This window comes from Ammodytes marinus (genome assembly GCF_949987685.1).
Source record: "Ammodytes marinus genome assembly, chromosome: 20".
NCBI lineage: Eukaryota > Metazoa > Chordata > Actinopteri > Uranoscopiformes > Ammodytidae > Ammodytes > Ammodytes marinus.
In genome coordinates, this window is record NC_137224.1 from 12,162,195 (window position 1) to 12,187,386 (window position 25,192).

General features: G+C 39.8%; 3 protein-coding genes across 4 annotated transcripts; 1 reads left to right on the forward strand and 2 right to left on the reverse strand.

The window, feature by feature from the left end:
• Positions 1 to 227: 227 nt before the first annotated feature.
• Positions 228 to 1,515, reverse strand: LOC307266929 (uncharacterized protein). Its single transcript, XM_080049065.1, has 4 exons — positions 1,452 to 1,515; positions 1,189 to 1,270; positions 770 to 922; positions 228 to 484 (listed from the first exon to the last, which is right to left on the reverse strand). Exons 2-4 carry the CDS (start codon positions 1,257 to 1,259, stop codon positions 328 to 330), a joined length of 381 nt encoding a protein of 126 aa, XP_079905191.1. The 5' UTR covers positions 1,260 to 1,270; positions 1,452 to 1,515; the 3' UTR covers positions 228 to 327.
• On the forward strand, positions 805 to 16,057 carry LOC307266912 (chaperone Ric-8A-like). Of its 2 annotated transcripts, XM_080049044.1 has the most exons (14): positions 805 to 944; positions 7,510 to 7,604; positions 7,705 to 7,752; positions 9,268 to 9,285; positions 9,406 to 9,489; positions 9,584 to 10,119; positions 10,208 to 10,340; positions 10,541 to 10,729; positions 11,951 to 12,045; positions 12,791 to 12,941; positions 13,325 to 13,420; positions 13,504 to 13,648; positions 14,039 to 14,318; positions 15,509 to 16,057. In XM_080049044.1, the coding sequence occupies exons 2-14, from the start codon at positions 7,515 to 7,517 to the stop codon at positions 15,642 to 15,644; spliced, it is 2,001 nt and encodes a 666-aa protein (XP_079905170.1). In that variant the 5' UTR covers positions 805 to 944; positions 7,510 to 7,514; the 3' UTR covers positions 15,645 to 16,057. The 2 variants fall into 2 exon arrangements, with proteins under 2 accessions (XP_079905170.1, XP_079905171.1); XM_080049045.1 differs by lacking the exon at positions 9,268 to 9,285.
• A 1,669-nt stretch (positions 16,058 to 17,726) lies between these two features.
• irf3 (interferon regulatory factor 3) lies at positions 17,727 to 23,341 on the reverse strand. Its single transcript, XM_080049049.1, has 12 exons — positions 23,154 to 23,341; positions 22,925 to 22,985; positions 21,667 to 21,833; positions 21,297 to 21,468; positions 20,731 to 20,804; positions 20,585 to 20,645; positions 20,391 to 20,456; positions 20,036 to 20,281; positions 19,769 to 19,859; positions 18,889 to 19,181; positions 18,650 to 18,768; positions 17,727 to 18,203 (listed from the first exon to the last, which is right to left on the reverse strand). The coding sequence occupies exons 3-12, from the start codon at positions 21,829 to 21,831 to the stop codon at positions 18,090 to 18,092; spliced, it is 1,401 nt and encodes a 466-aa protein (XP_079905175.1). The 5' UTR covers positions 21,832 to 21,833; positions 22,925 to 22,985; positions 23,154 to 23,341; the 3' UTR covers positions 17,727 to 18,089.
• Between the last annotated feature and the right edge of the window lie 1,851 nt (positions 23,342 to 25,192).

Consider the following 25,192-nt stretch of genomic DNA (forward strand, 5'->3'; position numbering starts at 1 on the left):
GAATGATCATTAGAAAGAGTCCCTGGCAAGCCTCATTCAACCTGTAACCTTTCCATTTTATATTTTTCTTAATCCGGGTATGAATAAACTGCCTCGACAGACACATACGTGTTGATATTAAATATTTATTAAACTGTGCATTTAAATATTGAGGAATTTATATTTAAAAAAAGGTAATGTGTTAACATCCACATTTTATGTGCTTACACAGCACCAATCTATGACAAGTACCAGTCAGTCAGAACATATAAAGAGACATTTGGTTGTAAATGAGATGGGAGGCTACATTGAGACCGTTCCACTTCGTTGTCATTCTTCCTATTGGTCCTATCTGCCGTATCCTTGCGGGTCTTTGGCCTTTTTCGACTCATCTTTCCCATTGTTCTTGCTGAGTACGTATAAAGTGTTGGCCAGGTTGTGCAGCTGGCATGTTCCAAGCTGGCAACCTCGAGGTGCACGCCGTGGACGCAACACTGGCGCCATGCTGTAAATGATGAAGAGGAGAAATAAAAATAAAGTTCAAGCTCTAAAAATCCTCACAAACATTTAACAATTTCTTCTTCTTAATCACAGAGCTATAATATAGGATTTACTGAAACCATGACACATATTTGAAGTAAAATTAACACTACATTATTTATCCAGCACTTTAAATACATCAATAGACTACTAAAAGCAACAGCTGTTCCTTATACTGGTAAAACTACTGTACTTTCTTATTCGTAGAAATATACACTCTGTTTTTGAACATATATGTGCTCTGTCGTACCTGTGTTTCAGTGCATCCACATCGAGATGTTTGTCATCTGAACGAAATGGTATGATCTTGAGTTCCTGACCATGCTGCTCCTGTGTGTCCTCTGACTTTTCCACCCCTGAAGCCTGGACCGTGTCCCGTGGGAGGACAGCGTCTGCGCCTGACCTGTGGTTCCATGAATAAAAAGGTATTCATTAACATAGGCATTTCATGGTGCAAACAACTGTGATTTTACATAGTGTAATAATGTGTTATAGTAAGCTAGTTTTTTCTATAGTTTTCCTACAAATTCCTTCATCACTTTTGAGGCCCACTACTTTTGATGTACTACTTAAAGATTTTCCGGCATTGAATGCTACATCCCTGTGGTTGGTTACCCTTAGTACTTCCCTTCCATCATTATCCATATTGACTGATGTTTTTTCACTTACCTGTGAGTTGGTCTAAGTGGAGTGGCGGCGGTCAAAGGCACAATTAGCAGCAGTAGAACAGCTATCTCCATACCGCACAGGCCTGTGGAAGAATATCAATTAGTGATGTTGAGGAAAGCATACCGTCCCAACAAGTGTGGTGCTCAATTAGCCGCAATAATACAGACAGAAGATGTTGTGACATCAAAAGTTAATAAAGAAGACATATATGGATAAGAGAACGGTTCAAGAGAACATAAACGTGACTCCATGATGAAACTTACCGCCAATAAATTCCAAAAAGCTTCTGTGTCCTTTTGAGAAAACTATTCCTAGTTTCTTGTTGAACGTTGGATGCCCAACTCTGTCATCCCCTTAGAACATCTGGTCCTTTATAGTGAGAAGGCAGGGGTGGGGGCGTGTGTCTGTTATGTAGTCATCCTAGGAGACCAACTCCCACTTTGGTAATTAATCAGCAACTGTGGCAGTTTTATCCTCCATTTACAAGAGCTGAGATACTAACATAAACAACCTTTAACAAACAGCGTCCAACCACAACATTGTACTTGAAGTGACCTTGTACCCTTGTGTGATGTTTACATTGATTCTTATGTGCACTCTTTGCTCCACCGACCCCCCCCCCCCCTCATCCACATCCTCCTCCATCTCTCTACTCCCTCACTCCACTTGCTGCTGAGCAATTGTTCCAGAAATCATTCTTTCATCTCCATCACCTGCAGGAAGCTCGCAGAGCCCAAAATAACCCCAATTCTCCTCCTCCGGGCTTTTCTTTATCGCCACATTTTTCCTGTGCCTTTTTCCCTTGAGTCACTTTTGCCGTCACCGTGTGTATTCTTGAAATGTCCTTCACACACAGTCCCCCACATACAAAGTCTAAAAAACAACTTCAAGATCTTAGTACTTTTCCTCAATAACAGCAAATCATATTTTGGAGATAAACTGATTACATTAAAGAATCCAATATTGGTCTAAAGTTTTGTTATCCCACTCACAAATAGTCACATAATAAAAAAAAGATTAACTTTTCAGGTTTGGCACATGGCCACATTCTAACATCTCTCTAGGAAATTATCCCATACTCTAAATCTTTTAATAATACAGTAAATCCATGGGGAGCCAAGTGTCACATATAATGTTTTCCAGCCTCTGCACCCTCCCAGCCCCTTTCATTCTCTATGAATCACAACTTCCCCTATGGAGTCTATTGTGTACCTTTCCTGTTACTACCACCTGGGCAGGTTGTGTGGTCACTCAGACTACTGCACTGAGTCATTACTGGCGAGCGTAAGCAGTCGAATCATGTTAAAAGTCTCGTGATTTTATATGACTATATAATAATAGGGAATATACCAAGTATGGTATTATGAATAATTTCCCCTTAAAAGTTTACAATTAGCTTGAATTTGACTCGTGCCAAAAGAAAGAAAGCATAGTAAACCAGATCTCGTACAGCTGCTGCTGACTAGCTTTGAACAAATTGATCATTTTTGGCGAAAACACAACCATTTTAAGCCAAAATAAATGGCAGTAAGCAATTTTTTTTCACTTATAATTCATAAACCAATGAGTCGATAAATCAATCAACAGAAATTTATTTTGCAGCTCTTTGACGATTATTTCACTGTTTTAAGAAGTTTTTCAAGCTAAAATGACGAACTTTCCCTATTTTCAGGGTCTCAAGCATGAGGATATGCTGAATATTGTGATGGGCATCTCTAACTATTATTTTTAGCAGGTTATTTCAAATAATTATGTGTTGCAGTTTTCCACTCAGTTTGCAAAGTGAAACAAGTTATAAAATGTTTTGTAATTCCTCTTGGAGAGTATAAGGATCTTTTTCCTATACATTTAAACGGAAACTTGGAAGTCACTAAAACAAGTATAATTTGTGTTATTAATTAATATAACAAAAATCATTTTAAGAAACATACAACTACAGTACTCTGCCTTGAAAAATGTTTTTCAATTTTTTTTGTTTAAAAAAAAAACGTAATTCTTAACATTTATGCCTTCTTACTTATTGAAAAGTCCAAACTACTGTGGCAATTTAGTTTTACTATTTTTACTAATTTACTATGTTGGCACAACCTCATTCTGAACAGTGAAGCTCAAACATCCAAGCGAGGGAACAAGAAGCGAAACACATTTTGGAGTGGAGGGGGACTTTATGAAAATAACATACAAGGGAAATTATTGCAATTACTTCTTATTACTATGTAAGTTAATAATAATAATGTAATTAATCTTATATTATTTGAAAATACAATAAACATGATTTTTTTTAAAAAGGAACATTTCTTAAAATATACATTAGTAACTGGGTCATTCCTTAACCCAGTGGTTCTCAACCGGTGGGGGGGTGCGGACACTCTACCGGGGGGGCGCGAGGGGGATAAAAAAAAATTTGGTAATTTAATTTTTTTCCCTGATATGTAGCCTAGTTCAGAGATGATATGTATTTTTTTTCTTTCTTAACTTTTTTTGATAGGTAGTTGCCAAGTTCATCACACAAACACTCCAATCCACTGATATGAGATCAGTTTGCAATTTTCAAGTACTGAATTAATGGTAGGACTGTGGCCACTAGAACTGGTCTCTGGTCAGCAAAGGTCTTGAAAACAGCATAAGTGTGCTTGTGACATGCGTGCCACCCATGCATGTCTATGGGCACGTGTCCCAGCAGATTTTTAAAATCTGAATAAAAAAATTTAAGTTTGTAGTTAGCAAGTGTAACATGTTCTTAGGGCAGAATTTCATAAATAAAGGTTTATTTTTTTAGCAAGATATTTGGTCAAAAGCTAGTTGTCATCCGTCCCTCTGTCCAGTTGTTAGGCATCTGGCTGCTAGCAAGTTATGTTGTCTTGCTAATTTTACTATTCATCTGAACTGAAATAAATATTGACTTTTTCCTTTATTATCCTCGCCAGAATGCACCAGAATGCTTAGATTACATGTTAAAAACACAAAAAAATCTTCTGGGGGGGATGCCCCCAGACCCCCCTTCAGGGGTTTAGTTTTCTGACAAACATTACAATGGATACTAACATGATTTGGGCATTTGGGATTATAAATCATCTTTGAATTTGTTGTACAGCATATCACATGCTATTCATTCAGGGGTGCGATGGCCACCCCACTCTAGCTCTGTGGCCCACCTTGGCCACCCCCAGTCAAAATTTCCTGGAATCGCCACTGAGACACACACAACTCCGCATTCAAGCTGCACAGCACATTAATCGCAGGTAGCATTTTGAGCTAAATCTGGCCACTTTCCAAATCCAAGACTCAATAGTTGAAACATTCTCTGAACTGGGTTGTCAGACAGCAGTTTTTCCCATTGATCATAGACTTTGTTTTGTGAAGCTTTTTCATAACAGGTATACCTATTGTAGAATTTATTCTGTGTATGTTCTATTTAGGCTACTATTTTCTTCTCTTCTAAGGATATTTTTAAAAAAAACATTTCCTCAGTGTCTCATTGATACGATCTCATAATTAGCTTTTAAAGTGCACCAGAATTTAACGTTAAAATATAAGAAATTTCCGGACCCCAACCCTAAACCCAATGTTCAACTCAAAGGTGCGCCACTGGCCTAGCCCTTGTGATAATAACAATAATAGATTATCTATCTATCTATCTATCTATCTATCTATCTATCTATCTATCTATCTATCTATCTATCTATCTATCTATCTATCTATCTATCTATCTATCTATCTATCTATCTATCTATCTATCTATCTATCTATCTATCTATCTATCTATCTATCTATCTATCTATCTATCTATCTATCTATCTATCTATCTATCTGTGTAGGGTGGTGTGTGTGTGTGTGTGTGTGTGTGTGTGGGGGGGGGGGGGGTTGTCAGGGTCGGTGGGGGGGCCCAACTGCAATGACTCAGCTTTGGGGGGGCCCAGCTTGCAGAAGGTTGAGAACCCCTGCCTTAACCGACTTAACAGATACATTTTTACCATAACACAGAATGGCCATACTGTCAGGAGGACACATCTTATGGGAAACCATTGACATCGTCGAAACATACATTCTAACCATAACATCCTACGCTCTTTAAAACAGATTTCCATAAAGTGGATAGACCCTTGAAGCTAGCAAAGGTCAGAAAAGTTTGGGCTACATGTCGTATATTGTGTCCTAGCTGTTATGACAGCCACTAATGATGTTACCCAGTGTCTGGATGATTAAAGCAGATAGCCCTGCATTGCTTATGTCAATGACAATGGTTGTTTTCTTGCACTGCTTTTTCCGGTCACTGTGGGTCATCGGTCTCTCTCAGTATTGATTCGTTGATTTCCTGCATCTTAAGTGGCTTAATTTATCTTGAGAAACTATACATTTACTTCCATGAGAGCACTTTGTGAGGACTCTCTGACTTTTCTCCCCCTATGGCTGACGTAGGGCGCTTCCTGTTGTTGTTAGCGTACAGCCACCAGCCGGCCACTTCAGGCTCTGGGACCTGTTTCCTCTACCCACTGGGCACAAGAGTGAGCATCCTGCCAGGAAGGCCTGTCATTCACTCGCATATCATCTTCTCACAGATTTAATCTTTTGGGTCACTAAAGGCACATTGCAGCAAGTGTGGGAACTGCTCCTTTATCTTAACAGTACTGTGTATCAAACATGAAACTAGGTAAGCTTAGTTGAAAAGAAAACTGTAAATTGTAGGAGGAGTCAGAGATTCTGGAGAATGCTTGTTGTAAAAATCATTTTTAGTTTAAATCATCTCCTCACAATCCGCTTCATGTCTGTACTGTGTGTGCATTAAACAAGAAATCTCATGTTAATACACAGCCTAGGCTCTGTAAACTGGTATGTCAACTAAAAGTATGTAAACCAAGGGGGCCCACCATAGCTAGCGGCATGCCTGTTAACACAGCCCAGGCTGTATATTAAAACTTTTTTCAGCGCACACGGTACGGTCAGATATCGGATTGTGAAGAGATATTCACTAAATTTGACAAAAGGTGAATTTGAAAACAAGCATTCTCCAGTATTACTGACTCCACCTTTTAATATCTGAATTTGCTGTCATCCTTTACTATATTTTGATTTCAGTTGCTTGGTATCAGGTAATTTGGTAGCAAGTTTATGAATATTTTAGGTTTACTTTCAATGGAAACATTTTATAATGCACACATATTGGGCAAGAGATAAACAGCCTCTTGAGACATCATGGTCTGATTGACTTGACCATGAAATGAGGTCCATCTTGTGAAACTGGACACAAACAGCATTACTGAATGCATCACAATATGTTATTTGCTAAACCTTTTCATTTGACTTGATGGACATTTCAAGCTGAAAAACATTGATGTTATTTTAGGTGATTCTGCAACTGCATTTATCTTATCTGCAATGTTTTTTTTTCAAATAAATTGTAGCCTTCAATAGCTCCAGTGTGGTTATGCAACAGCAAGAGAAGAGTGATTGAAAAAATAAAAATCTAAATGGTGGTGATGTTATTGAATTCCAAAGCTATTAAGAGATTTGAGTGAAAAAGAAAGAGTTAGAGGGATGGAGATGTACAGCACAAGTCTGGAAAATCTGTAGAGGGTTAATACTGAGAGATATAAGCTTAGAGGCCATTAGTGGATTATAATCATAACCACTCCATGGCTCCTGCCTCTCTCTTGGATTAAAGGGAGAGTGAGTGAGAGAGAGAGAGAGAGAGAGAGAGAGATATGCTTAGTGCATGAGTAAAACTGCAAAACAAGTGAATCAATCTAATTCAAAGGCAGAGCATTGTATACTGTGCATATACGGACTGAGACACACTGGATAGCTAGCTGAAGTAAAGGTGACAGCACTTTGGGTTGGCACACTTAATGGGATTCTGGTAAACCTACAGTATATCACCTGGCTGATTAAGTGAACTACACAAGGTAAGTTAAGAAAAACAAATGGACTCTTGTTAAACTCTTTATAATCGTTCTGCAGTCTTTTCATGTTTGTATATGATGCATCCTAGTATGGACAATTGTCATGTTATAGGTACAGATTCACCCTTTCATTGTCCAAGGCATTTATATGCGATAACACGGAAGTGATGGTTGTAAGATGATGAGATAGGGCAATAGGATGAGCATTTTAGTTTATTTTAATGTCATATTAATCGGCTTTTATTCGCACATCCTGGGTGAATAACGGGCTATCATAATATATACAGGAAAAGTATATTTTGTCACTATGTATTTAATAACGTTTAACCTCTGCCACCAACATCCTCACCATTTTTGTTGTGTGATTTTAATTTTGTTATGGCCTAAATGATTATTTCTTTCCCCCTGTGTGTGTGTGCAGGGAGCATGGACATGGACCTGAAGGGGATTATCCACTGCATCAAGCAGGGGGATGAGAATGGTGTTCAGACACAGCTGCAGGAGTTCAACAAGGAGGTAACACACCACACAGAAGCTCCCACATTCTTGTGACAGTACGCTACCTTGCCGCCTCTGACATTTGCGCACTATTATGTTTTCATCATCTCTCTGCTAGTATGCCCAGTGCTTCTTCTTTGATGCAGAGGAGAGGGACCGAAAGAAAGTAAGTTGGTTTATGTTCCTGCGACGGAGAGAAAGTTAACTGTAACATATCTGTCCTACCTATGTTCTTTTCTTAAGCCCCTCAGTCCACTCCTCCATTTCATCCACCCGTCCTCAGCCCACCCTCTATAGTCTGTCTGTGATTAGTTATTCTGCTGAATCAGTTGTCCCTGAACCTCTCTCCTTGCATGCTCAGGCAGAGCGATTAAATAACCAACAGACTTTGTGGTAATCTATCCAACACCTTCAGCTCTCTCAGACACTGAACAGCAGATGGCCAAAAGTAGCTTCTAATTGGCAGAGTAAGGAGAAATTCCTAACATACAATAGATTATGAAATGTCTATGTATCTATCTATCTATCTATCTATCTATCTATCTATCTATCTATCTATCTATCTATCTATCTATCTATCTATCTATCTATCTATCTATCTATCTATCTATCTATCTATCTATCTATCTATCTATCTATCTATCTATCTATCTATCTGTCTGTCTGTCTGTCTGTCTGTCTGTCTGTCTGTCTGTCTGTCTGTCTGTCTGTCTGTCTGTCTGTCTGTCTGTCTGTCTGTCTGTCTGTCTGTCTGTCTGTCTGTCTGTCTGTCTGTCTGTCTGTCTGTCTGTCTGTCTGTCTGTCTGTCTGTCTGTCTGTCTGTCTAATAAATGTTCTATATACTAAAGGTTTTTTTAATAAACATAAATGTTTTATTTAATATACAAAAATTGTGTCAATCTAATATTAATGGAATAACATTTCAAATATTTAATTAAATAGTTTAAATAAAATAATTTAATAAATGTATTTTAGTTTTTGTTAAATACAATTTGATTCCACAAAGTTCCTCTTAACAGCTTTGTGAAAAGCTTTCAAAGTAAACCGTAAAGGTGCTGTAAGCGGAATGGTTCTTTTAGCTAACTTCCTGTCAGTTACTGCAGTTAGCAGTCCCCTCGCTCGTCCCTACGTCACCACATTAATGCACTGCGGTCTTCAAGCAGCAAGTTATCTAGCACCATCTCAGATCCATAAGTGTGATAAAACATGATAAAAACCATCAAAACAGACATTGGGAAGGATTTTAACCTGCTCCGCCATTGTAGGCGCATACACGTTCACCCATCTGTTGTTCTGGCGTGCACCGGCAGTGAGACCAGTGAGTGTATATACTATTTATGAGTGAGACGAGTGTCAGTTTGTAGCGTTCTTTCTTCTGATTGGATAACATTTTTGGGATACTACAATAAGTTTATTTGCCGATTACATGCAAAGCAGGTGACTGAGAGATCGGCTTTATGAAACGCACACATTATGTAAGTGATCACTATATGAATAAAGAGCGATTTTACACTTATATTAGCATAAATAAACCGCTTACTTCACCTTTAAGAGAAACTTTTCGACAGACTCTCAGCTACGACACCTTTCGATCACAGCGGTTACACAAGTATTTACTGACACCCATTTCTCTCTCTTCTGCTGGGTTGCTCAATGAAATTGGACTATCTACCTACTAAAGCAAAGAAAACTAGAAGAGGTACAGTGCTCACCAGTTAATACAACATTTATCGTAGATTGTAGCACCCTAAACTGATTCATAAACTATAATAAAGTGTTAAACATTTGATCTTATTTCTTCTTGGCTCTGCTGTAACAGTTCAGGAAGAATAAAGTGAGGGACAACTCTGATTCTGACTCTGACGAGTATGACCAGGAGGATCAAGGTGTCATCCTCAGACAGGTACCTGACACTGTCACGCTCTGTTTTCCTCGAGGTGTTGTTGTTGTTTTTCAAAGAATATCATTGTTGTGTATTTTTCTGTCCTGGTGCTCAGAATTTAGCCCTTGTCCTCCTGAGGTTCATAAGAACAGAAGTTAAATATCATCTGTTGAGAGCAGCTCTCCGCACCCTGAGAATCCTCTCCAGAGATAACAAGTCCCTCGGCCCCTTGGTGACTGACAGTGCTCTCGTGACTCTAGCCAAACTTGCCGGGCTCACCACCAGTGGTGCAAGTGACGAATGCTACGAACCTGACTCTGATTTCTACGATCGCATCATCGCTTCACTCGCTAAGGCCAACGTGTTGCAGTCTCGCAATGACCAGGACGAAGAGAGCTCTGCCTTCGATGAAGACATCAATAGTGAAATTACCGTCGCCAGCATCAATGACATGCACAGACCCAACGTCCATCACAAGGAGCTAGAGCGAGGGAGGAGGGACCGCAGAGAGAGCAAGCTGGAGGATGAGGAGGAAGAGGAGGAGGCAGTGGGGGATTCAGGAGAGGAGGCACAGAGAAAAGAGGCCATGAAGGTGTTGTGTAATGTGGTGTACAACAGCTCCTGGGCACAGGAGAGGTTCAGCACTCTCAGGTGGGCTTCCTCACAGCACAAAGACACACACACACAAATCCCAAATACTGTTAAACACAGCTTACGTCTTTGTCATTTCTTCCATCAGGCTCATGTGTGGTCTCATCAAGCGTCTGTCCAGTGTTAGTTGCTCATCTCCCTCCAGTGTTCGGTTCTATGAACTACGCCTCATGTTCCTCATCACAGCACTACGGCCAGAGCTCAGGACTCAGCTCCAACTGGTAACATAGCCACACTTTCTGCTTCAGTTGTTGTATTAAATACGGTAGCGTTGTAAAAATATATCTATGTGTTGGATCATTATGTGTCATTTTTTTATCATATCATTTTCAGTTTATTCTAATATTGTTATGGACAGACAAAGATACTTGTTGTACACCTCTGAACTGGCTCTCACACTCATTGTATGTTCCTCTTCCAGGAGGGAGGTGTGTCCATCCTCACAGCGGCTTTGGAGAGCTGCCTGGAAGTTCAGTGGAAGGAGCAGTATGAGTGTGTGCTGGGCCCAGCAGACCCACCCATCTCACTGGAAGCCTCTCAGTGCATCATAGAGATCCTCAAAATCCTCTTCAACATCACCCACAGCACCCATAGGCAGGAGCCAAGTGAGGTCAGTGACTAATACACCTCAGCCTTCAGGTGCAATGTCAGTGCCCTCACCTGTGTGTCTCTTTTGAAGAAATGAATCTTAGGTCAACAGAAAGAAAAAACAAAACCTATCCTTCCCTAACCTCTATGGCAGGGGTGTCAAACTCATTTTCACAAAGGGCCGAATTACGACATGATAATCACACGAAGGGCCAGACATGTCGCTTACTGACATGCCTTCTTTTTAATCCAAAACTTAAACAACATATCTAGGTATATAACCTGCGTACATACGAGGCATAGGCTAGATTTTGTTTACATATTTTGGGGGACAAATTATATGTGGGGGGTATGGGGGTGCTCCCCCAGAAATTTTTGTGCGTCAAACACTTAATTTCCTGTATTCTGGTGGATTTTTTTGTTTTGGTTTTCTGTGCCTTTTCTGCGTCAATTTATTGTGGAAATGTCTTTATTTTAAATGTCTTTATTTTTGTAAAGGAAAAGACAACATTCAGGTTCCTGGTGAAACAATTATAAAGGACTATAATGCAGTAAGGCTCTCAGGCATTCTGGATTGAGCCACAATATGTTTTCTCTTGGATTTTTCAAAACTTTCTGCACATTCAAAACATATCACGTTTTTTTATTTTATTTTTTTATAGGAAACATGACCCAGCACCAGTGTTAACTATTTATGACACTTTACATTGGTAATGAAATACAAAGCCACCATTGGAAACAAAAGGGGTGGGCTATCAGCGGCTATCTAACGTTAGTTAGTGAGCTATATTGTAACTTCAGGCAAAAGTTAGAAACCAGATAATGTTAGCATTCATCCTTAGACAGTTGACACAATCAATCATCATATTAGCATGCTATTTAGCCCCATAGATTGGCCTATTTACAGCCATTAGAAAACTGACATCTTTTCTTCAATGCAAGTTAATCAATTCATGGCTTAAAATCCTGAGCTGTGGAACTTTCAGCAGACATTCCTAGTGGTAAGCTATGCGAGTGTCCTAACGGTTGGGAGCGTGTGCGACGTGCCAACATGGCACAGGCTCCACATGAGGAAAAAAATAAATAAAAAATCATGATAATTTTTTTTTTTTTTTTTTTCGCGGGCCAAATTGAATGGAATTGCCGAATTGGTTCGCGGGCCAGATTAAATATTGAAACGGGCCAGATTTGGCCCGCGGGCCAGAGTTTGACACCCCTGCTCTATGGTCTCTTATGTTTTCAGAACGATGCTGCTCTTTACCGACACCTGGTGGCCATTTTGCGTCTCTGCCTGATGAGGAAGTCTACGCTTTCAGATGACACTGATGAACTACAGGGGTTTGTTTAATAAAACTTAAATATCAGGTTGTAAAAGTCCAGGTCCTGTGTGGAGCCCCTTAATTTCCTTACCATAAGGACACATTAATTATAATATAATTAAACATAATCTCAATCAATCAATAATATATTTACTACAACTATTAAGTAACATTACTTCTTAAAATCTGTTAATTTAGCAAATATTTCCTTCGTGGTAACTGACTTGAGCCTTCCACAGCTAGATACAAATTATAAGTAGATATGATTTAATTCTCTGTTAATGATTTAAAAAAAGTATATATATATATATTATTATATATATATATTATTATATATTATTATATATTTATATTAGGGCTGTCGAGCGATTAAAAAAATGTATCTAATTAATTACAGGCTCTGTGATTAATTAATCTAAATTAATCGCATACTTTTATGACACTTTTATACCTGTTTATAAACAGCTGTATAGCCTGCTACAGTTTCTCTCTCTCTCTCTCTCTCTCTCTCGCTCTTCGTCTCTCGTAACTTCTGTCTCCACAACAGACAGCGCTGCACTTCCACATTCACCATCGTCGTACTCATAGGCAAAAATATTGACACACACACACACTCTGTGATTAATTAATCGAAATTAACGCGTTAATTTGACAGCCATAATATATATATATATATATATATATATATATATATATATATATCCTGAGGTCTGATACTTTTTGCTCTCTCTTACTCTCACTCTGTTTGTTAAATCTTGCCTCAGTCACACAGTCAACCTACTGTCAGCACTTCCTCTGCAGTGTCTGGATGTGTTGCTGACGGTGCCTCTGGGGCCCGACTCACAGCAGAGCCAGGGTGTCAACATGGACTGTGTCAACACCCTGCTTCTATTCATGGAGAGACACCTGGAGTCGGTGAGCGAGAAAGTAATGTGCAGAAAAGAGTTCAAATTAAAGCTATAGTGCGTAACTTCTCTCGCCCCCATGAGGAATACTGAGTAATTACAACAACACTGGAGTCTTCTGCATCTACATCGGGCATGTATTTTATACCTTCTGCTGTACGTCCAGGTATTTTCTTAGCAGTAGCATCAACAACTGCAACATTTTGTGGTCGATTCTTGAGCTTCTGTGCCAGTGTCAGGGGCAACACCAGTTTGTAAACGCTGCACTATTTATTTGGCAATGGCTTGAATGTAACCGACATTCATTCATATGAAAAAGTTACGCACTAAAGCCTTAACCTCGCTCACACTAAAATAACCTGAGGGGGGCTCCCTTGTTTCTTTGCTTCTTAGGGTGATAAGATCAAGGAGAAGCTGACACCAATCCTCAATCTGCTGACAGAGAGCTGCAGGGCGCACAGAGGAACACGCCATTACATCAGGAAACATGTAATACCCCTCAAAACCTCCAATGAGACTAGTAGTTTTTCATACATAAAACTGAAATGAAGCTAATTCATTGCCCTTGTTAGATCCTGCCTCCCCTGAAAGACGTGTCACACAGGCCAGAGGAAGGGTCCACCGTGAAGAGTCGTCTGATCCGTCTAATGACCCATCTGGATACAGACCTCAAACACTGCGCTGCTGACCTCATCTTTGTACTCTGCAAGGAAAATGGTAGGACCAGACATCATCACTTTCCTCAAGATCAAATCTCATCAACAATGGGTTTGAATTCCTTTAAAAAAAAAAAAAAAATCTTGAATCGCCATTACATGGAATGGAAACAATATTTGAAATACTCTTTATGTATGGTTTTATATAGATTTCTTGACAATTCATATTTGGAAGCTTCAGGTTCAAATTTTTAAAAGATTTAAAATGCTTGTCTGCATTAGTAGTGACTCAGTTGTTGAAAATGTTCTAATTTTCAACTCTCATTCTGTATATAGCTTACTCATCTGATTAAAACTTAATAAAAAAAACGTAAATTGTTTTCGAGAACAATTATTTTTTGTTTATACAATTCTGTCTCCACCAGTGATCAACCCTCACTTCTTCTTCCAGTGAATCGTTTTGTCAAGTACACCGGATATGGGAACGCGGCGGGCCTGCTGGCCACCAGGGGTTTGCTTGGCGGCCAGGGGTCCAGGACCCCCAGCTCTGGCACTCAGTACTCCAGTGACTCTGACTCAGACACTGAGGAATACAGACAGGCCAAGGACCGTATCAACCCAGTGACGGGGCGGGTGGAGGCAGAGCAGGCCGACCCCATGGGGGGCATGACCGAGGACGAGAAGGAGGAGGAGGCCAAGAGGCTGATCATGCTCTTCAACAAGTTGTCCAGGTCAGTGACACACGGTACCTCTCATTAACCAGCTTTGATTTAGGCTTATGAAGATATAGCAGAGTCTCAAACCTGTGACGACTCGAGGCTGTATTTCAAGACTTGCTCAACTGGTCTCAAGAATTATGTTCCCTGAAAAAAACAGCTAATGGTTGGATATTTCCAAATGTGCACTGAAAATGAATGTGGTTTCACTGTTGCTTGCACTGCAAAACCAGAAGCTGAGCTGTAAAGCTTTTCCTCAAAACCCTTTAGAAAACTTGTTCTAATCGTAAATAAAGTTGCATTTAATTTTAAATCTGTGTATTCAAAGTATTAAATATTTATATAGGAAAGTATATTAGTTATTTTTCACTGCAAATGTATTTCATATTTAACAACATATTCATTCATATTCATATTTAACAACGCTATTTACTTTACTTTTTTTTTAAACAAGACATTGGTAATATAAATCCATATGTGTGTTTAGAAGGACCACTTTTGGTCAAAGTGCCTTTTCTGTAAAAACAACAGGGCTATGGAACAGTATTCCTGTAGGTATTAGGCAAAGCAACACACTCAGTAGTTTTAAATCAGGTCTCAAGAAATGGCTAAAAACAAGGCAGCGATGTGAACATTTTTAGTCATTTATCTCATGTTTGGTGTTTTATGTTTACTTTATTATACATCTTGTTTTGGTGTATTCTTTTAACTAGATATGCCTTCTTGGTCATGCAATATTGTGAGCCTATATTTGCACATTGGGCACCTTTTAATTGTATTATCAAATTCTTGTATTATTATTCATTTTAATCCTTTTTGTTTTTAGCTTAACACCAATTCCTGTCCAGGGACTACAGACGAAAATTAGCCATGTGGCTATAATCTGGCTCAATTGTATATTGTGCACTGTCCCTGCTAAATAAACAATAAATGAAATGAAATGAAATATCATATGCTTTGTTCACAGTATTTCTCTTTCAACATTTGCAGTGAAGATGCTTCTGTCACTATAAGAATTTCACATTATTTGCCATTGCCATTTATGCAGCAGTCACTGGGAAGTTTATTATGTGAAACAACCTTGCATTCTTTTTTTTTTTAAACCGTTCTCGGTATAGGCTGAGAGCAGACACAGATTAAATCAGTACAAATGGGAACAATGTAAATGCTGATAAATAAATATGTTTTTGTTCCTCCTTTTGCAGGGATAGCATTATCAAGCCTATGGGAGTGGATTCAGAGGGGAAGCTGGTTCCACTGTCCGGACTTAGAGAAAATTCGCTGGTTGAGGGTGGGGAGTCTGACGGAGAGGCAGAGGAAGAGGAAGGAGAGAAGAACTGAAATATGTCAAATATTTTCAATGGATTGATTTTCTTTTGTAAATATCCTATTTCAAAAGTTTGACAGTGTATAAATATTTGGTGAAAATGTGTAGACAACATTTAAACAAAGTGATGTAGCTCAGCACACCCAGCCAGTCAGTCTGAAGCAGATGAAAATCAAGCAATTATTTAAAGGGACCATTTTTGTTCTATACACGTAGATTTGATGCTAAGAAGGTACTGAGGTCATGGTAAAATCCAATAGGTTAATAAATAAATGTCTTGAAATATTACTATTTGTGCTTATATTATGTGAATTTAAATGTATAGTTTTATTCAGTAATTTGATAAAAAGGCTTCAGCCGTTACACATTGTGTAGCTGCAACGCTCATATAGAACAAGATGAAATAAACATTTGTAAAGCACCTTGACTTTCTATTCTCTACAGTCTCTAGTGTGTTGTTGTACATAGCTGTCTCACATTTTGCTTAGGTGTACATTCTGCATATTGAGCTGAAACTGTCTCAGGAGATACAAGATCAAAGACATTGACTGATCCCAGATGTCCCAATCACATCTGCTCTGGTAAGTCACCTCACATTTCGCTGGAGCTTTGGCTGTGAATGAACAGAGTTCAAGGCTTTGCAGTCCTTTCTTTTATTGAAGGTTTATTTGTTGTAACACTGCAGAGCCGGCCCGAGGCATAAGCGAACTAAGCGGCCGCTTAGGGCCCCCGACTGCCTGGGGGGCCCCCTCAAAAAAAGAAATTTTTTTAAAAAAAATTTTAGTTTGTGTGTTTGATATTAACATCATATGGGAATATGTAGGAATAAAATGTTTTGGTCTAGATAATTAATAGCCTAAAAATGTAATCAGTTCATCTGGGAGGATGATCATGTCACGTTCACATCCATGCACAGTGTGTATTGAGTTTATTTAAAAACAATTGGAAATGGGGCTGCCCTCAGTTGCCCATGCACTGTGTATAGTCTATAACCTATTTCAGCCTTGTCTGTGGAAAAAAGATACAGTAGCTGGACAACAGAGTTCTCCAAATTATTTGTTCACACAAAATTTCTCAGATTTAGCCTCTTAATTTTCCTCTCAAAGTGCACCAGATTCATAGCCTGGCATTCCCAGACCTGCCACTAGGCGCTGGCAAATTAAATTTGCTGCGCGTGTTGGTCTGGACACGCTCCGTTGAAGCTTATCAAGAAAACCAGAAATCTGGCGGGCGCGCCAGAGCCCCTTATATGGTACTCTGGGGAGGACGTAACCGGATGACGACAGTGACGTGCATGCGACGTCGAAGCCGTGATAGTAAACATCAGAGATGGCTGCGGATATGTTGTGTGAGTTTGAGACTGCTTTGGCCTCGACCCTTAACGATTTAGAAGACGGCACTCAAATCTTTCATTAGCAAGTAAGTGGAATGTTCTATTTTGCCGACCGACAACGGCAAACGTTTAATTTAACAGTTTAACAGCTGTTCGCTAAACGAAAGGGGCTTACGTCGCCTTGTGCATCGCTCTGATTGGTTGTAGTGCTATTCCAACTGCGTGCAGTGGCATTTGAAATGCACGAGTAGGAGCCGCCCCTTGAGTTGGAAATTACTATTGATCGTCGCCAGACCCTCTATCGTTCAAGATATCAGGGTCTGGATTTCCAGGCTACCAGATTCATGCATTTCACTTTAAAAAGGTTAAAAAAATCTCCCGGGGGGGCATACTCCCGGACCCCCCTAGCAGGGTCTGAATCTCGGCTGTCTAATATTTTCGCACAGCCGCACAGTGGAGGCACTAGTGGAAAACACTGGGTGTGTGAATGATATTTAACAAAGATCTATAGTTTCAGCAGCGCTAACATTGGAGAGGGGCCCCCTAATCATATTTCGCTTAGGGCCCCCTGAAGGCTTGGGCCGGCTCTGTAACACTGACAGTATATTCATTTCACTGCGCACACAGTTTTTCAGTTTTGATAAGGAGGTCTTGTGTACAGGTGGTCTACAGTCGACGTCTTTATCTGATTATAAATGTTATAATTACATGTGAGAATTAATTATTCTTGACACATAGGCATGATTACTGTAAACAAATTACAAATAAGAGCATATACATGATCAAATCTGCTCTCTTGCTTTATAGAAAATAAACAGCAGGGCACAAAAACATCTGCTCTTTTATTTCGCTCAGTTTTTAATAGTTCAACACATTTTAACACTAGCACCAACAACATCAACTCTGACTAAAGATAGATCCTATCAAATCCCCCTGATCATAATTGTTTTGTTTTGTAAAAATATCAAAGGGGGAATTTACTAAAGCACATATTTTTTCCAAATCCAACATCAGGGCAATTATCAATTCCCTTATTATGACCTGCCATATTCTTTTTTTGGTGTAAATTATAGGGGGGGGAACTAAACAGGTGAACAACGATTTTCTTAAGACACAACACAATGCGTCAGCACATCTCCATCATCTCTTCGAGTGACATCTGCAGCTCCTCAGACTTGAGGGAGGAGGCGCCGCCACTCACAGCTATATTCTTCAGTATCTCCATTGACGTCAGGACAACCTGATACGGAAAAAACACACAGGAGAGCAAGAGTGCACATTTTGAGCTTGACAGAGGCCATGAAATTTGAAAGAGCTGGAGGAATGGAACCTTTTAAAGCTGGTTTCTTAAAATATTTTTTCTTTGTACAAGCTTTTCATTTCGTAGAGGCTCGAGGGCAGAAAAACCTCTTTACACTTGCGGGATCAGCTGTCACCATCAGTATTCAGGCTTTGTTCCCACAGTGCTATTAATCAATACGGAGACAAAATTGCTTGGTGAAAAGTGCTGCTGACTACAGCTCCCTTGAGTGGGCAATTTCAGAGGTTTGATCACTCATGAAATTTGATACAGGTATGTGCAGCAATAAAAAATAAAAAAAACATCTCTGCCGAAGTGAAATAGTGCTTAAAGGTCTTCGAGAGCGCAACACTGTCTGTGCGTTTGAATAATTTAAAGGTTCTCACCTCCACCATGATGAGTTTCTTCTCCCAAGGCCTGTTCTCTGGGTCAGGCCATTTCTCCCCAAGGCAGAAGAACAGGGAGCAGGGGGGGCTGTCTTTCCCTTTGGTGAAGTCAATTATTCCTTAGAGGGAAAGGATGAATCAATCACTACATCAAGGCATGCGAGATACACACAGACACATTTGTTAACGGACACTGTAGCTATCAAAAAGCCACATGATAATTGCTCCTTTTAACCCACCTTGCAAAAAGGTCTTAAACATGAACAGCGCTTGAGGCTGCAGTTTGGAGATCTCCTGGGGCTGGCGGGTCCTGTCAAACTTGGAGAAGCTCCAGAATGCTTTGATTTCACCCCGTCTCTGGCCGTAGATCACTTTGGCCGACACCCCCACGTCCAAACCATCGCCCAGCTTGTCCAGGATGCGCTGGGTCAGACTGACCTGGGTTTGATCCAGCATGGCCCCAGGACTTGGCAGGGAGACCAGGGTGAGGCCTGACTCGTGATCAAAACCGGTCTGCCCCATGAGGTCGGGTCTGATGTGTAGACAACATTTTATGCATTTAAGTTTGCAGTGGAATAGCAGGTTATAGACCTGAGAATATTAAAGGGAAAGTTTGACATTTTTGGGAAATGCTTGCGAATCACATTCTTGATGAGAGTTGCATGAAAAGGTTGATACCATTCAAAATGAAGGATATAGCTACACAAGAAGACCATAAGCTTAGCAAAGCATAGCACAAAGACTGGAAACAGGTGGAAGCAGGTAGCCTGGTCCTTTTTTCACTTCAATGTTTTCATTGATTACACAAATGAGATAAAGGGCCAGTTTCACAGACATGGATTAAGCCTAGTCCTGGACTAAATGGAATTTTGAATGGAGATTGTCCATTGAAAGTACAATTTAGTCCAGAACTAGGCTTAATCCATGTCTGCGAAACCGGCCCATAGTGTTTTAATTAGTGAGCTTTCGAAGGCCTGGTAAGTAGATTTAGTGATGTGATTCGTGTCAGGTTGTTTTATAGCAGTTTTTAACAAGAAATTAAGACCAGAAAAGTAGTACAATAGGAGATCTTTAAGGGTTAGTTTGTTTCCTTAAATGACAGCTCTATTTTGATGTTACCTGTAGACCAAGCGGATTCCAGCTTCGTTGTCAACCAGCTGCTCAGACACCTTGACCCCTCTGTAGTACACTGATATCCTGAACTCAGTCTCTGATGGTTCATAAAGAGGAGCAGAAAAGGTGTTAATCATGCCTTTTTTCATTCATATAGTCAATGTTTTGATGGCCTCTTTAAATATATCCTGTTTCGGTATGAGGGATATGAATGTTTTGAGTATCACATGAATTCCCCAATCTTTCTGTTTACAGTAAGATCTGTAAACTCACTGAAATGATCTTCATCTATCGTCTTGTTCATGTTGTGTAGGAAATCCTCTGCCAGCTGCCCACCACACGCCCCTCCTACTGCTCCCTCCATTGGATGTGCCGGTTGCTCAGGCAACCCAGCTTCAATGGTTGCACCTGCAAACATAACTGGATACTGCTGTTGCCCGGGTGACGCATGTCCACCAATCACAGCCATGTTTAGGGGCTGCTGTTGCTCGGTAGGAGGCTCAAAGCCTGCGCTGCCCTCTGTGGGGAAGTTTGGGAGAAAGTGAAAAACTGTTTTCGAGTACCTTTGTTTTCTGTTCATACTGCAGCAGTGAGAGAGGCAACTGTGAAGCAGAGCTGAGATGTCTACCTGCTTCAGGAGTTATGTTCAGTCCTTTAAGACACTCCTGGAGGATGTCATGGTTGCCAGAGGCTTCTGTTGGCAAATATTGATTATAGATCAGTTTCATATTCCTCAGTATCAAATTAATTTCTGGGAACATTCAAGTAAATGTACCTTCTGATTAAACAAAACTCATGCCAGGAGAGAGGGATTCACCTTACCTGAAAACAGAGTTTCCTCTGGAAGATAAAGATCGCCTTCAAAGCATGGCACAACCTGGCTCTAACATATCACACACACACATCTGAATGAGCCTATTATATAATAACAGAGCATTCACCTTTTTGCTTCTCATACAGTCACTTACCTCTTGCGTGGGAAGGCCACAATCCTCAAACAAATCGGTTTCATCTTGGTCCTGGGATCCAGCAGAAGAGTTAGCTTTGAGAGTGAAAGTGAAGAGCTCAGTTAATATCTGCTGCTCCCCATCTTTTAATCATTTATTCTCCTCAGGAACCCCCTTTAACCTTATAATCCCCTTTACAAACGCTCCTGACCTGCATGCTCTGCATTTTCATATTACCTGCACAATTCTCTACTACCACGGAAACATAATTCCAGGCCTGTGCAAGACAGATAGGTATGTGGAGTAGATCAGATATGTACTGGGCGTGGAACATTTACTGAAAATTGCCAAAATTTTGGATTTCTCTCATTTGCAATCCACTACAATGTAATAATACGAGGCCTCTAACTTCCCGGGATGACAGTTAATATATACAAGCTGAATAATTTTGCATGTATGAAACGGAAAGATATGGAGTGTGTTAAGATTATATAAGCAAGAAAACAATCTTTTTTTATTATTTTATTTTTATCTGATCACTTTTTTAAAATTGTGGATTGTCAACAGCTAATGTGGTGGATCCTGACCTGCTGATGGTGACTCATTAGGCCAGCAAAAGACTTTGTGAGGGTTAGCGGCGTCGTTCTTGTTGTCAGAGACCAGTTTAAAGCCTTTGGCTCGCAGGGCGCTACGGAAGTTCCTCTTCCATACCGAGACGTCTCCGTGAGCCCGGCCGTTGCCACTCACTTCTGCCCAGGCCTGCAGGGAAGAAAACAGGCTGAAGGTAGAACGAAGTGCAATGTGGACAGACTAAAAGACTGATACATAATAGATTCACACCATGAAAACAATCAATGGATAAGATATGTCAAATTGATAAAACTTTCAAATATACTGTTTTATACTATTCTTTTTCAACAATTCTGCCACTATAATGTGCAGGACGTAAATGATTACCTTAAATATGAGGATGTCAGTTTTGGAGGAGTCCTGTCTTAAAGCGTGTTTCCATGGGACGGAGAACTGTGTCCGCTCCAAGTTTGTCCACTGAACTCCAGGATACTTTCCGCTGTCAATATGGGCCTTCAGCCACGGGATGAGTAGTGGTTTAGAATGAGACATGACTGCAGGAGCAACAAAAAAGAGGCTGTCATTGCACTTGTTTTCTGTCTTATTCTTTCAAGGCTGAACAGTTACATGATTCCCAGATCCTCTTTACAAAACAAACAATTTAATGGATTCCATTGTTGTTGTTTTATTTTAAATCTGTTCTAAAACTCAAGTGCCTATGTAAAAAAAAAATTTAATTTACTTTTTTTAAGAGTTTTTTTATTTCACTCATACATTTAAACATTGTGTTGAGGGGTCTGGCTGTCATCATCATATTTTTCTATTTGATCTTAATTATATATTATGTAAAGTTTTTTTAAAGCCTTAACCATTCTGTTCGTGCACAAGGTGTAGGCCTTATACTTTATCTGTAATATTTTTAAAAGGGGAGTAAATCCACTAAAAAGATAGCCAACTCTAGAGTAGAACATGTATTTCTAAATGTAGCTATGCGCAACGACGGGTTAAGCATTCTATCTTTTACTCCCATTAAATTATGAAAGCTATAAAAAGAAATAAGTAACATAGGATACAGTATCTGAAGGTTAACGTCCTGATGTCTGCATTGCTTTTATGGTGCAGCTGTGAAAATATGCTTATATTTACGAATCGCAAGAAAGAGGAAGCGGGAAATTTGAGGCCAGGTCCGAATTCAGCACCTATAGGCCTACCAAAATACATGGAATTAAAAAATAAATGTGTTCAATTAAAATGTATTCAAGCTTGAAAAAAACACTCCACGGCCTATAAGTATCGTTATTATTATTACTATTAATATGATTATTATACAGCATGTGGTGTATGTAGCCTATAGGTATAATGCCATAGGCCCTAGTGTATAAGGCTTTATTTATTGAGTAAAAAAAGTTAGGCTACTTTGCCTCTCTCATAGGCCTACTGTATCTATATAGATGTAGCCAACTAGTAGCCTTACATTGTGAAAGATGAGCTTGAGGAGTTACATAAGTAAGGCTTCAGTTGTTTCAGTTTGTTCAAGGGTCCAATGGTTCATAACAATTTCCATAAAAAGGGCTATTAGCAGGATGTAAAGCCATGTGAAATGTGTCAACACCGTTGACAGCTTTATGTTTAAAGGCTTTCCTACCTGCGGTGACCACTGGCTCCAACCAGTGCAGCTGAGTGCTAGGTTCACGTGCAGTCGTTTTCTGGGAGTAAGAAAAACTGTAAATAAATCGCTGTATGAAGTGAAGCTAAGTCACTGAATCCCTGTTATGGTTCATAACAATTTCCATAAAAAGGGCAATTAACAGGATGTAAAGCCATGTGAAATGTGTAAACACCGTTGACAGCTTTATGTTTAAAGGTGTTCCTACCTGCGGTGACCACTGGCTCCAACCAGTGCAGCTGAGTGCTAGGTTCACGTGCAGTCGTTTTCTGTAAGAAAAACTGTAAATAAATCGCTGTATGAAGTGAAGCTGTCGTCACTGAATCCCTGCCGCTTCTTTCTTAAATGCCGTCAAGTCTCTGCTCGGCTGCTGCTTTATAACGTGAAGAGTATTTGTTCTCGGGAAACCCCGAGTCATCAGTTTCGTTTTCCAGATGTGACGTCACCTCAGCGAGAGTTTCGTATTGGCCGGTCCCCAAATGTGCAGCAAAACACAAACACACACTTTTATTTTCCTGCACTTGTGAGGACGCTAGATAACATAAAGCATTCCCTAGCCCAGTGGTTTTCAAACTGTGGGGCACAGTTTTTTTTGAGTTTGTGTTTTTTATATTAAGATCACGGCATAGCTGGAAAAGAGTTCTTCTGCTTCATTCCTCTCACTGCATTTACATGCATTCATTATATTACAGAGAAATAGGTCTCGTTAAAGAAAAAGAGCGCCAAGCCCAATCCAGAGGACCCTGCATAATTGTTTTTATTTTAAATTAATATTTTTATGGAAAATCCATGTGTCTTTCTTCAATAGCTTCTAATTCATCAAACAAATTATTTGTTCACACAAAATTCCTCATATTTAGCCTCTTAATTTTCCTCTCAAAGTGCACCAGATTCATGCATTTCACTTTAAAAAGGTGAAAAAAAATCTCCCAGGGGGACATACCCCCGGACCTCCCTAGGAGGGTCTAGTTCTCCACTGGCTACTATTTTCCTCCAGCAGGACATTGGAGGCAATAGCAAAAAAACACTGGGTGTGTGAATGACATTTAACTAGTCAATCATTTGGGCAAGTCTGTCTGCCTATCTTTTAGGGATGAGCCCGAATCCGAATATGTATTCGGATAAGCACGGATAATGAGTTAGATACGGATACGGATAATTTCCGAATAGTCCCGTTATTATTCGGGGATTTTTTTTTAATATATTATGCGCCTAATTGACGCAGCGCGTTCCGCCTCAATGACACAACAGGTAGAATGACACTAACAGCTGTTCTGCGGTGGACATGAGAGGACCGGGCGCGTCCCGTGGCCCGCGGTCTCTCTTTTTATCCACTGATAAACGCAGCGCGTTCGCCCTTTCCCTTGAATAGAGGGTTCTACCGATCGCATTTGCTGCCGTTTTTATGTGAGTTTCCTCGTAACCCGGCCGCTGCCGTGGCGGAGAAGAGACGAACCGATGGAATATGCTGCACCCCGAGTCACCGTCAGCCCTTCCCCGATGTATTTACATTTACTAGGCCTACTGCTTAAACTCTTTCAAACACCACAACGTTTCCATCAAACTGATGCTTAGGACCTGTTCTTTTTCAGCTGTCAATCAATGCGTATACGGCTAGGCCTACTTCAGGACCTATACAATAAAATCGGAAACTGCAAACTTGACACATTAAAATCACATGTGGCTTTGTGGAAAGGCTAACATATTATTTAGGGTTTATGAGATTGGTATGTTGATAAATATTGTTCCTAAATCTTAGTTTAGTAAAACAAAAGTAAAAAAAGAGGGAGGGGGAGAGATAGAGATAAAAAAAATAATCATGAAATACAGCTGTATTTCCCCCAGTTAAAGGGATACCTTAATTAAGTTAAAAGTAAAACACTGGCCCTCATTTACTAACAGTGAGTAGCCTATGCACAGATTCGGGGCTGTTATTTATCAATATTTTCGTTCCCTGAATTTCTTCGTATTCTGAGAACAAAGAAGAGAGAGAGAGAGAGAGATGAAAAGGTAGAAATATATCTGACTTTTTGACTTATATGTCAACATTACATCAATGTGATGCTTTGAAGGGACAACAATTGCATTGACAATGAATATTAGTTTAGAAAATCAATTTAGGTGTGACTTCCTTTAATGTAGGCTAATGTAAAAGAAACTTCCGGTATACGCCACGCCCACTTCTTGTTGTGTATCCGGATACAGATACAGATACAGATAATTTTGTTGGTTGAACAGATACAGATA

Bases quoted from the DNA above. Each gene is read 5' to 3' on its own strand.
- LOC307266929 (XM_080049065.1), bottom strand. From the start codon at position 1,259: ATGGAGATAGCTGTTCTACTGCTGCTAATTGTGCCTTTGACCGCCGCC. The intron at 923-1,188 runs GTAAGTGAAAAA...ATGGAACCACAG, and splicing joins CCACTTAGACCAACTCACAG to GTCAGGCGCAGACGCTGTCC. The intron at 485-769 runs GTACGACAGAGC...CATCATTTACAG, and splicing joins GTGGATGCACTGAAACACAG to CATGGCGCCAGTGTTGCGTC.
- LOC307266912 (XM_080049044.1), top strand. From the start codon at position 7,515: ATGGACATGGACCTGAAGGGGATTATCCACTGCATCAAGCAGGGGGAT. The intron at 12,046-12,790 runs GTTTGTTTAATA...ATCTTGCCTCAG, and splicing joins GACACTGATGAACTACAGGG to TCACACAGTCAACCTACTGT. The intron at 14,319-15,508 runs GTCAGTGACACA...CTCCTTTTGCAG, and splicing joins CTCTTCAACAAGTTGTCCAG to GGATAGCATTATCAAGCCTA.
- irf3 (XM_080049049.1), bottom strand. From the start codon at position 21,831: ATGTCTCATTCTAAACCACTACTCATCCCGTGGCTGAAGGCCCATATT. The intron at 19,182-19,768 runs GTAACATCAAAA...TCTACACATCAG, and splicing joins GGAATCCGCTTGGTCTACAG to ACCCGACCTCATGGGGCAGA. The intron at 18,769-18,888 runs GTGGGTTAAAAG...TTTCCCTCTAAG, and splicing joins GTTTAAGACCTTTTTGCAAG to GAATAATTGACTTCACCAAA.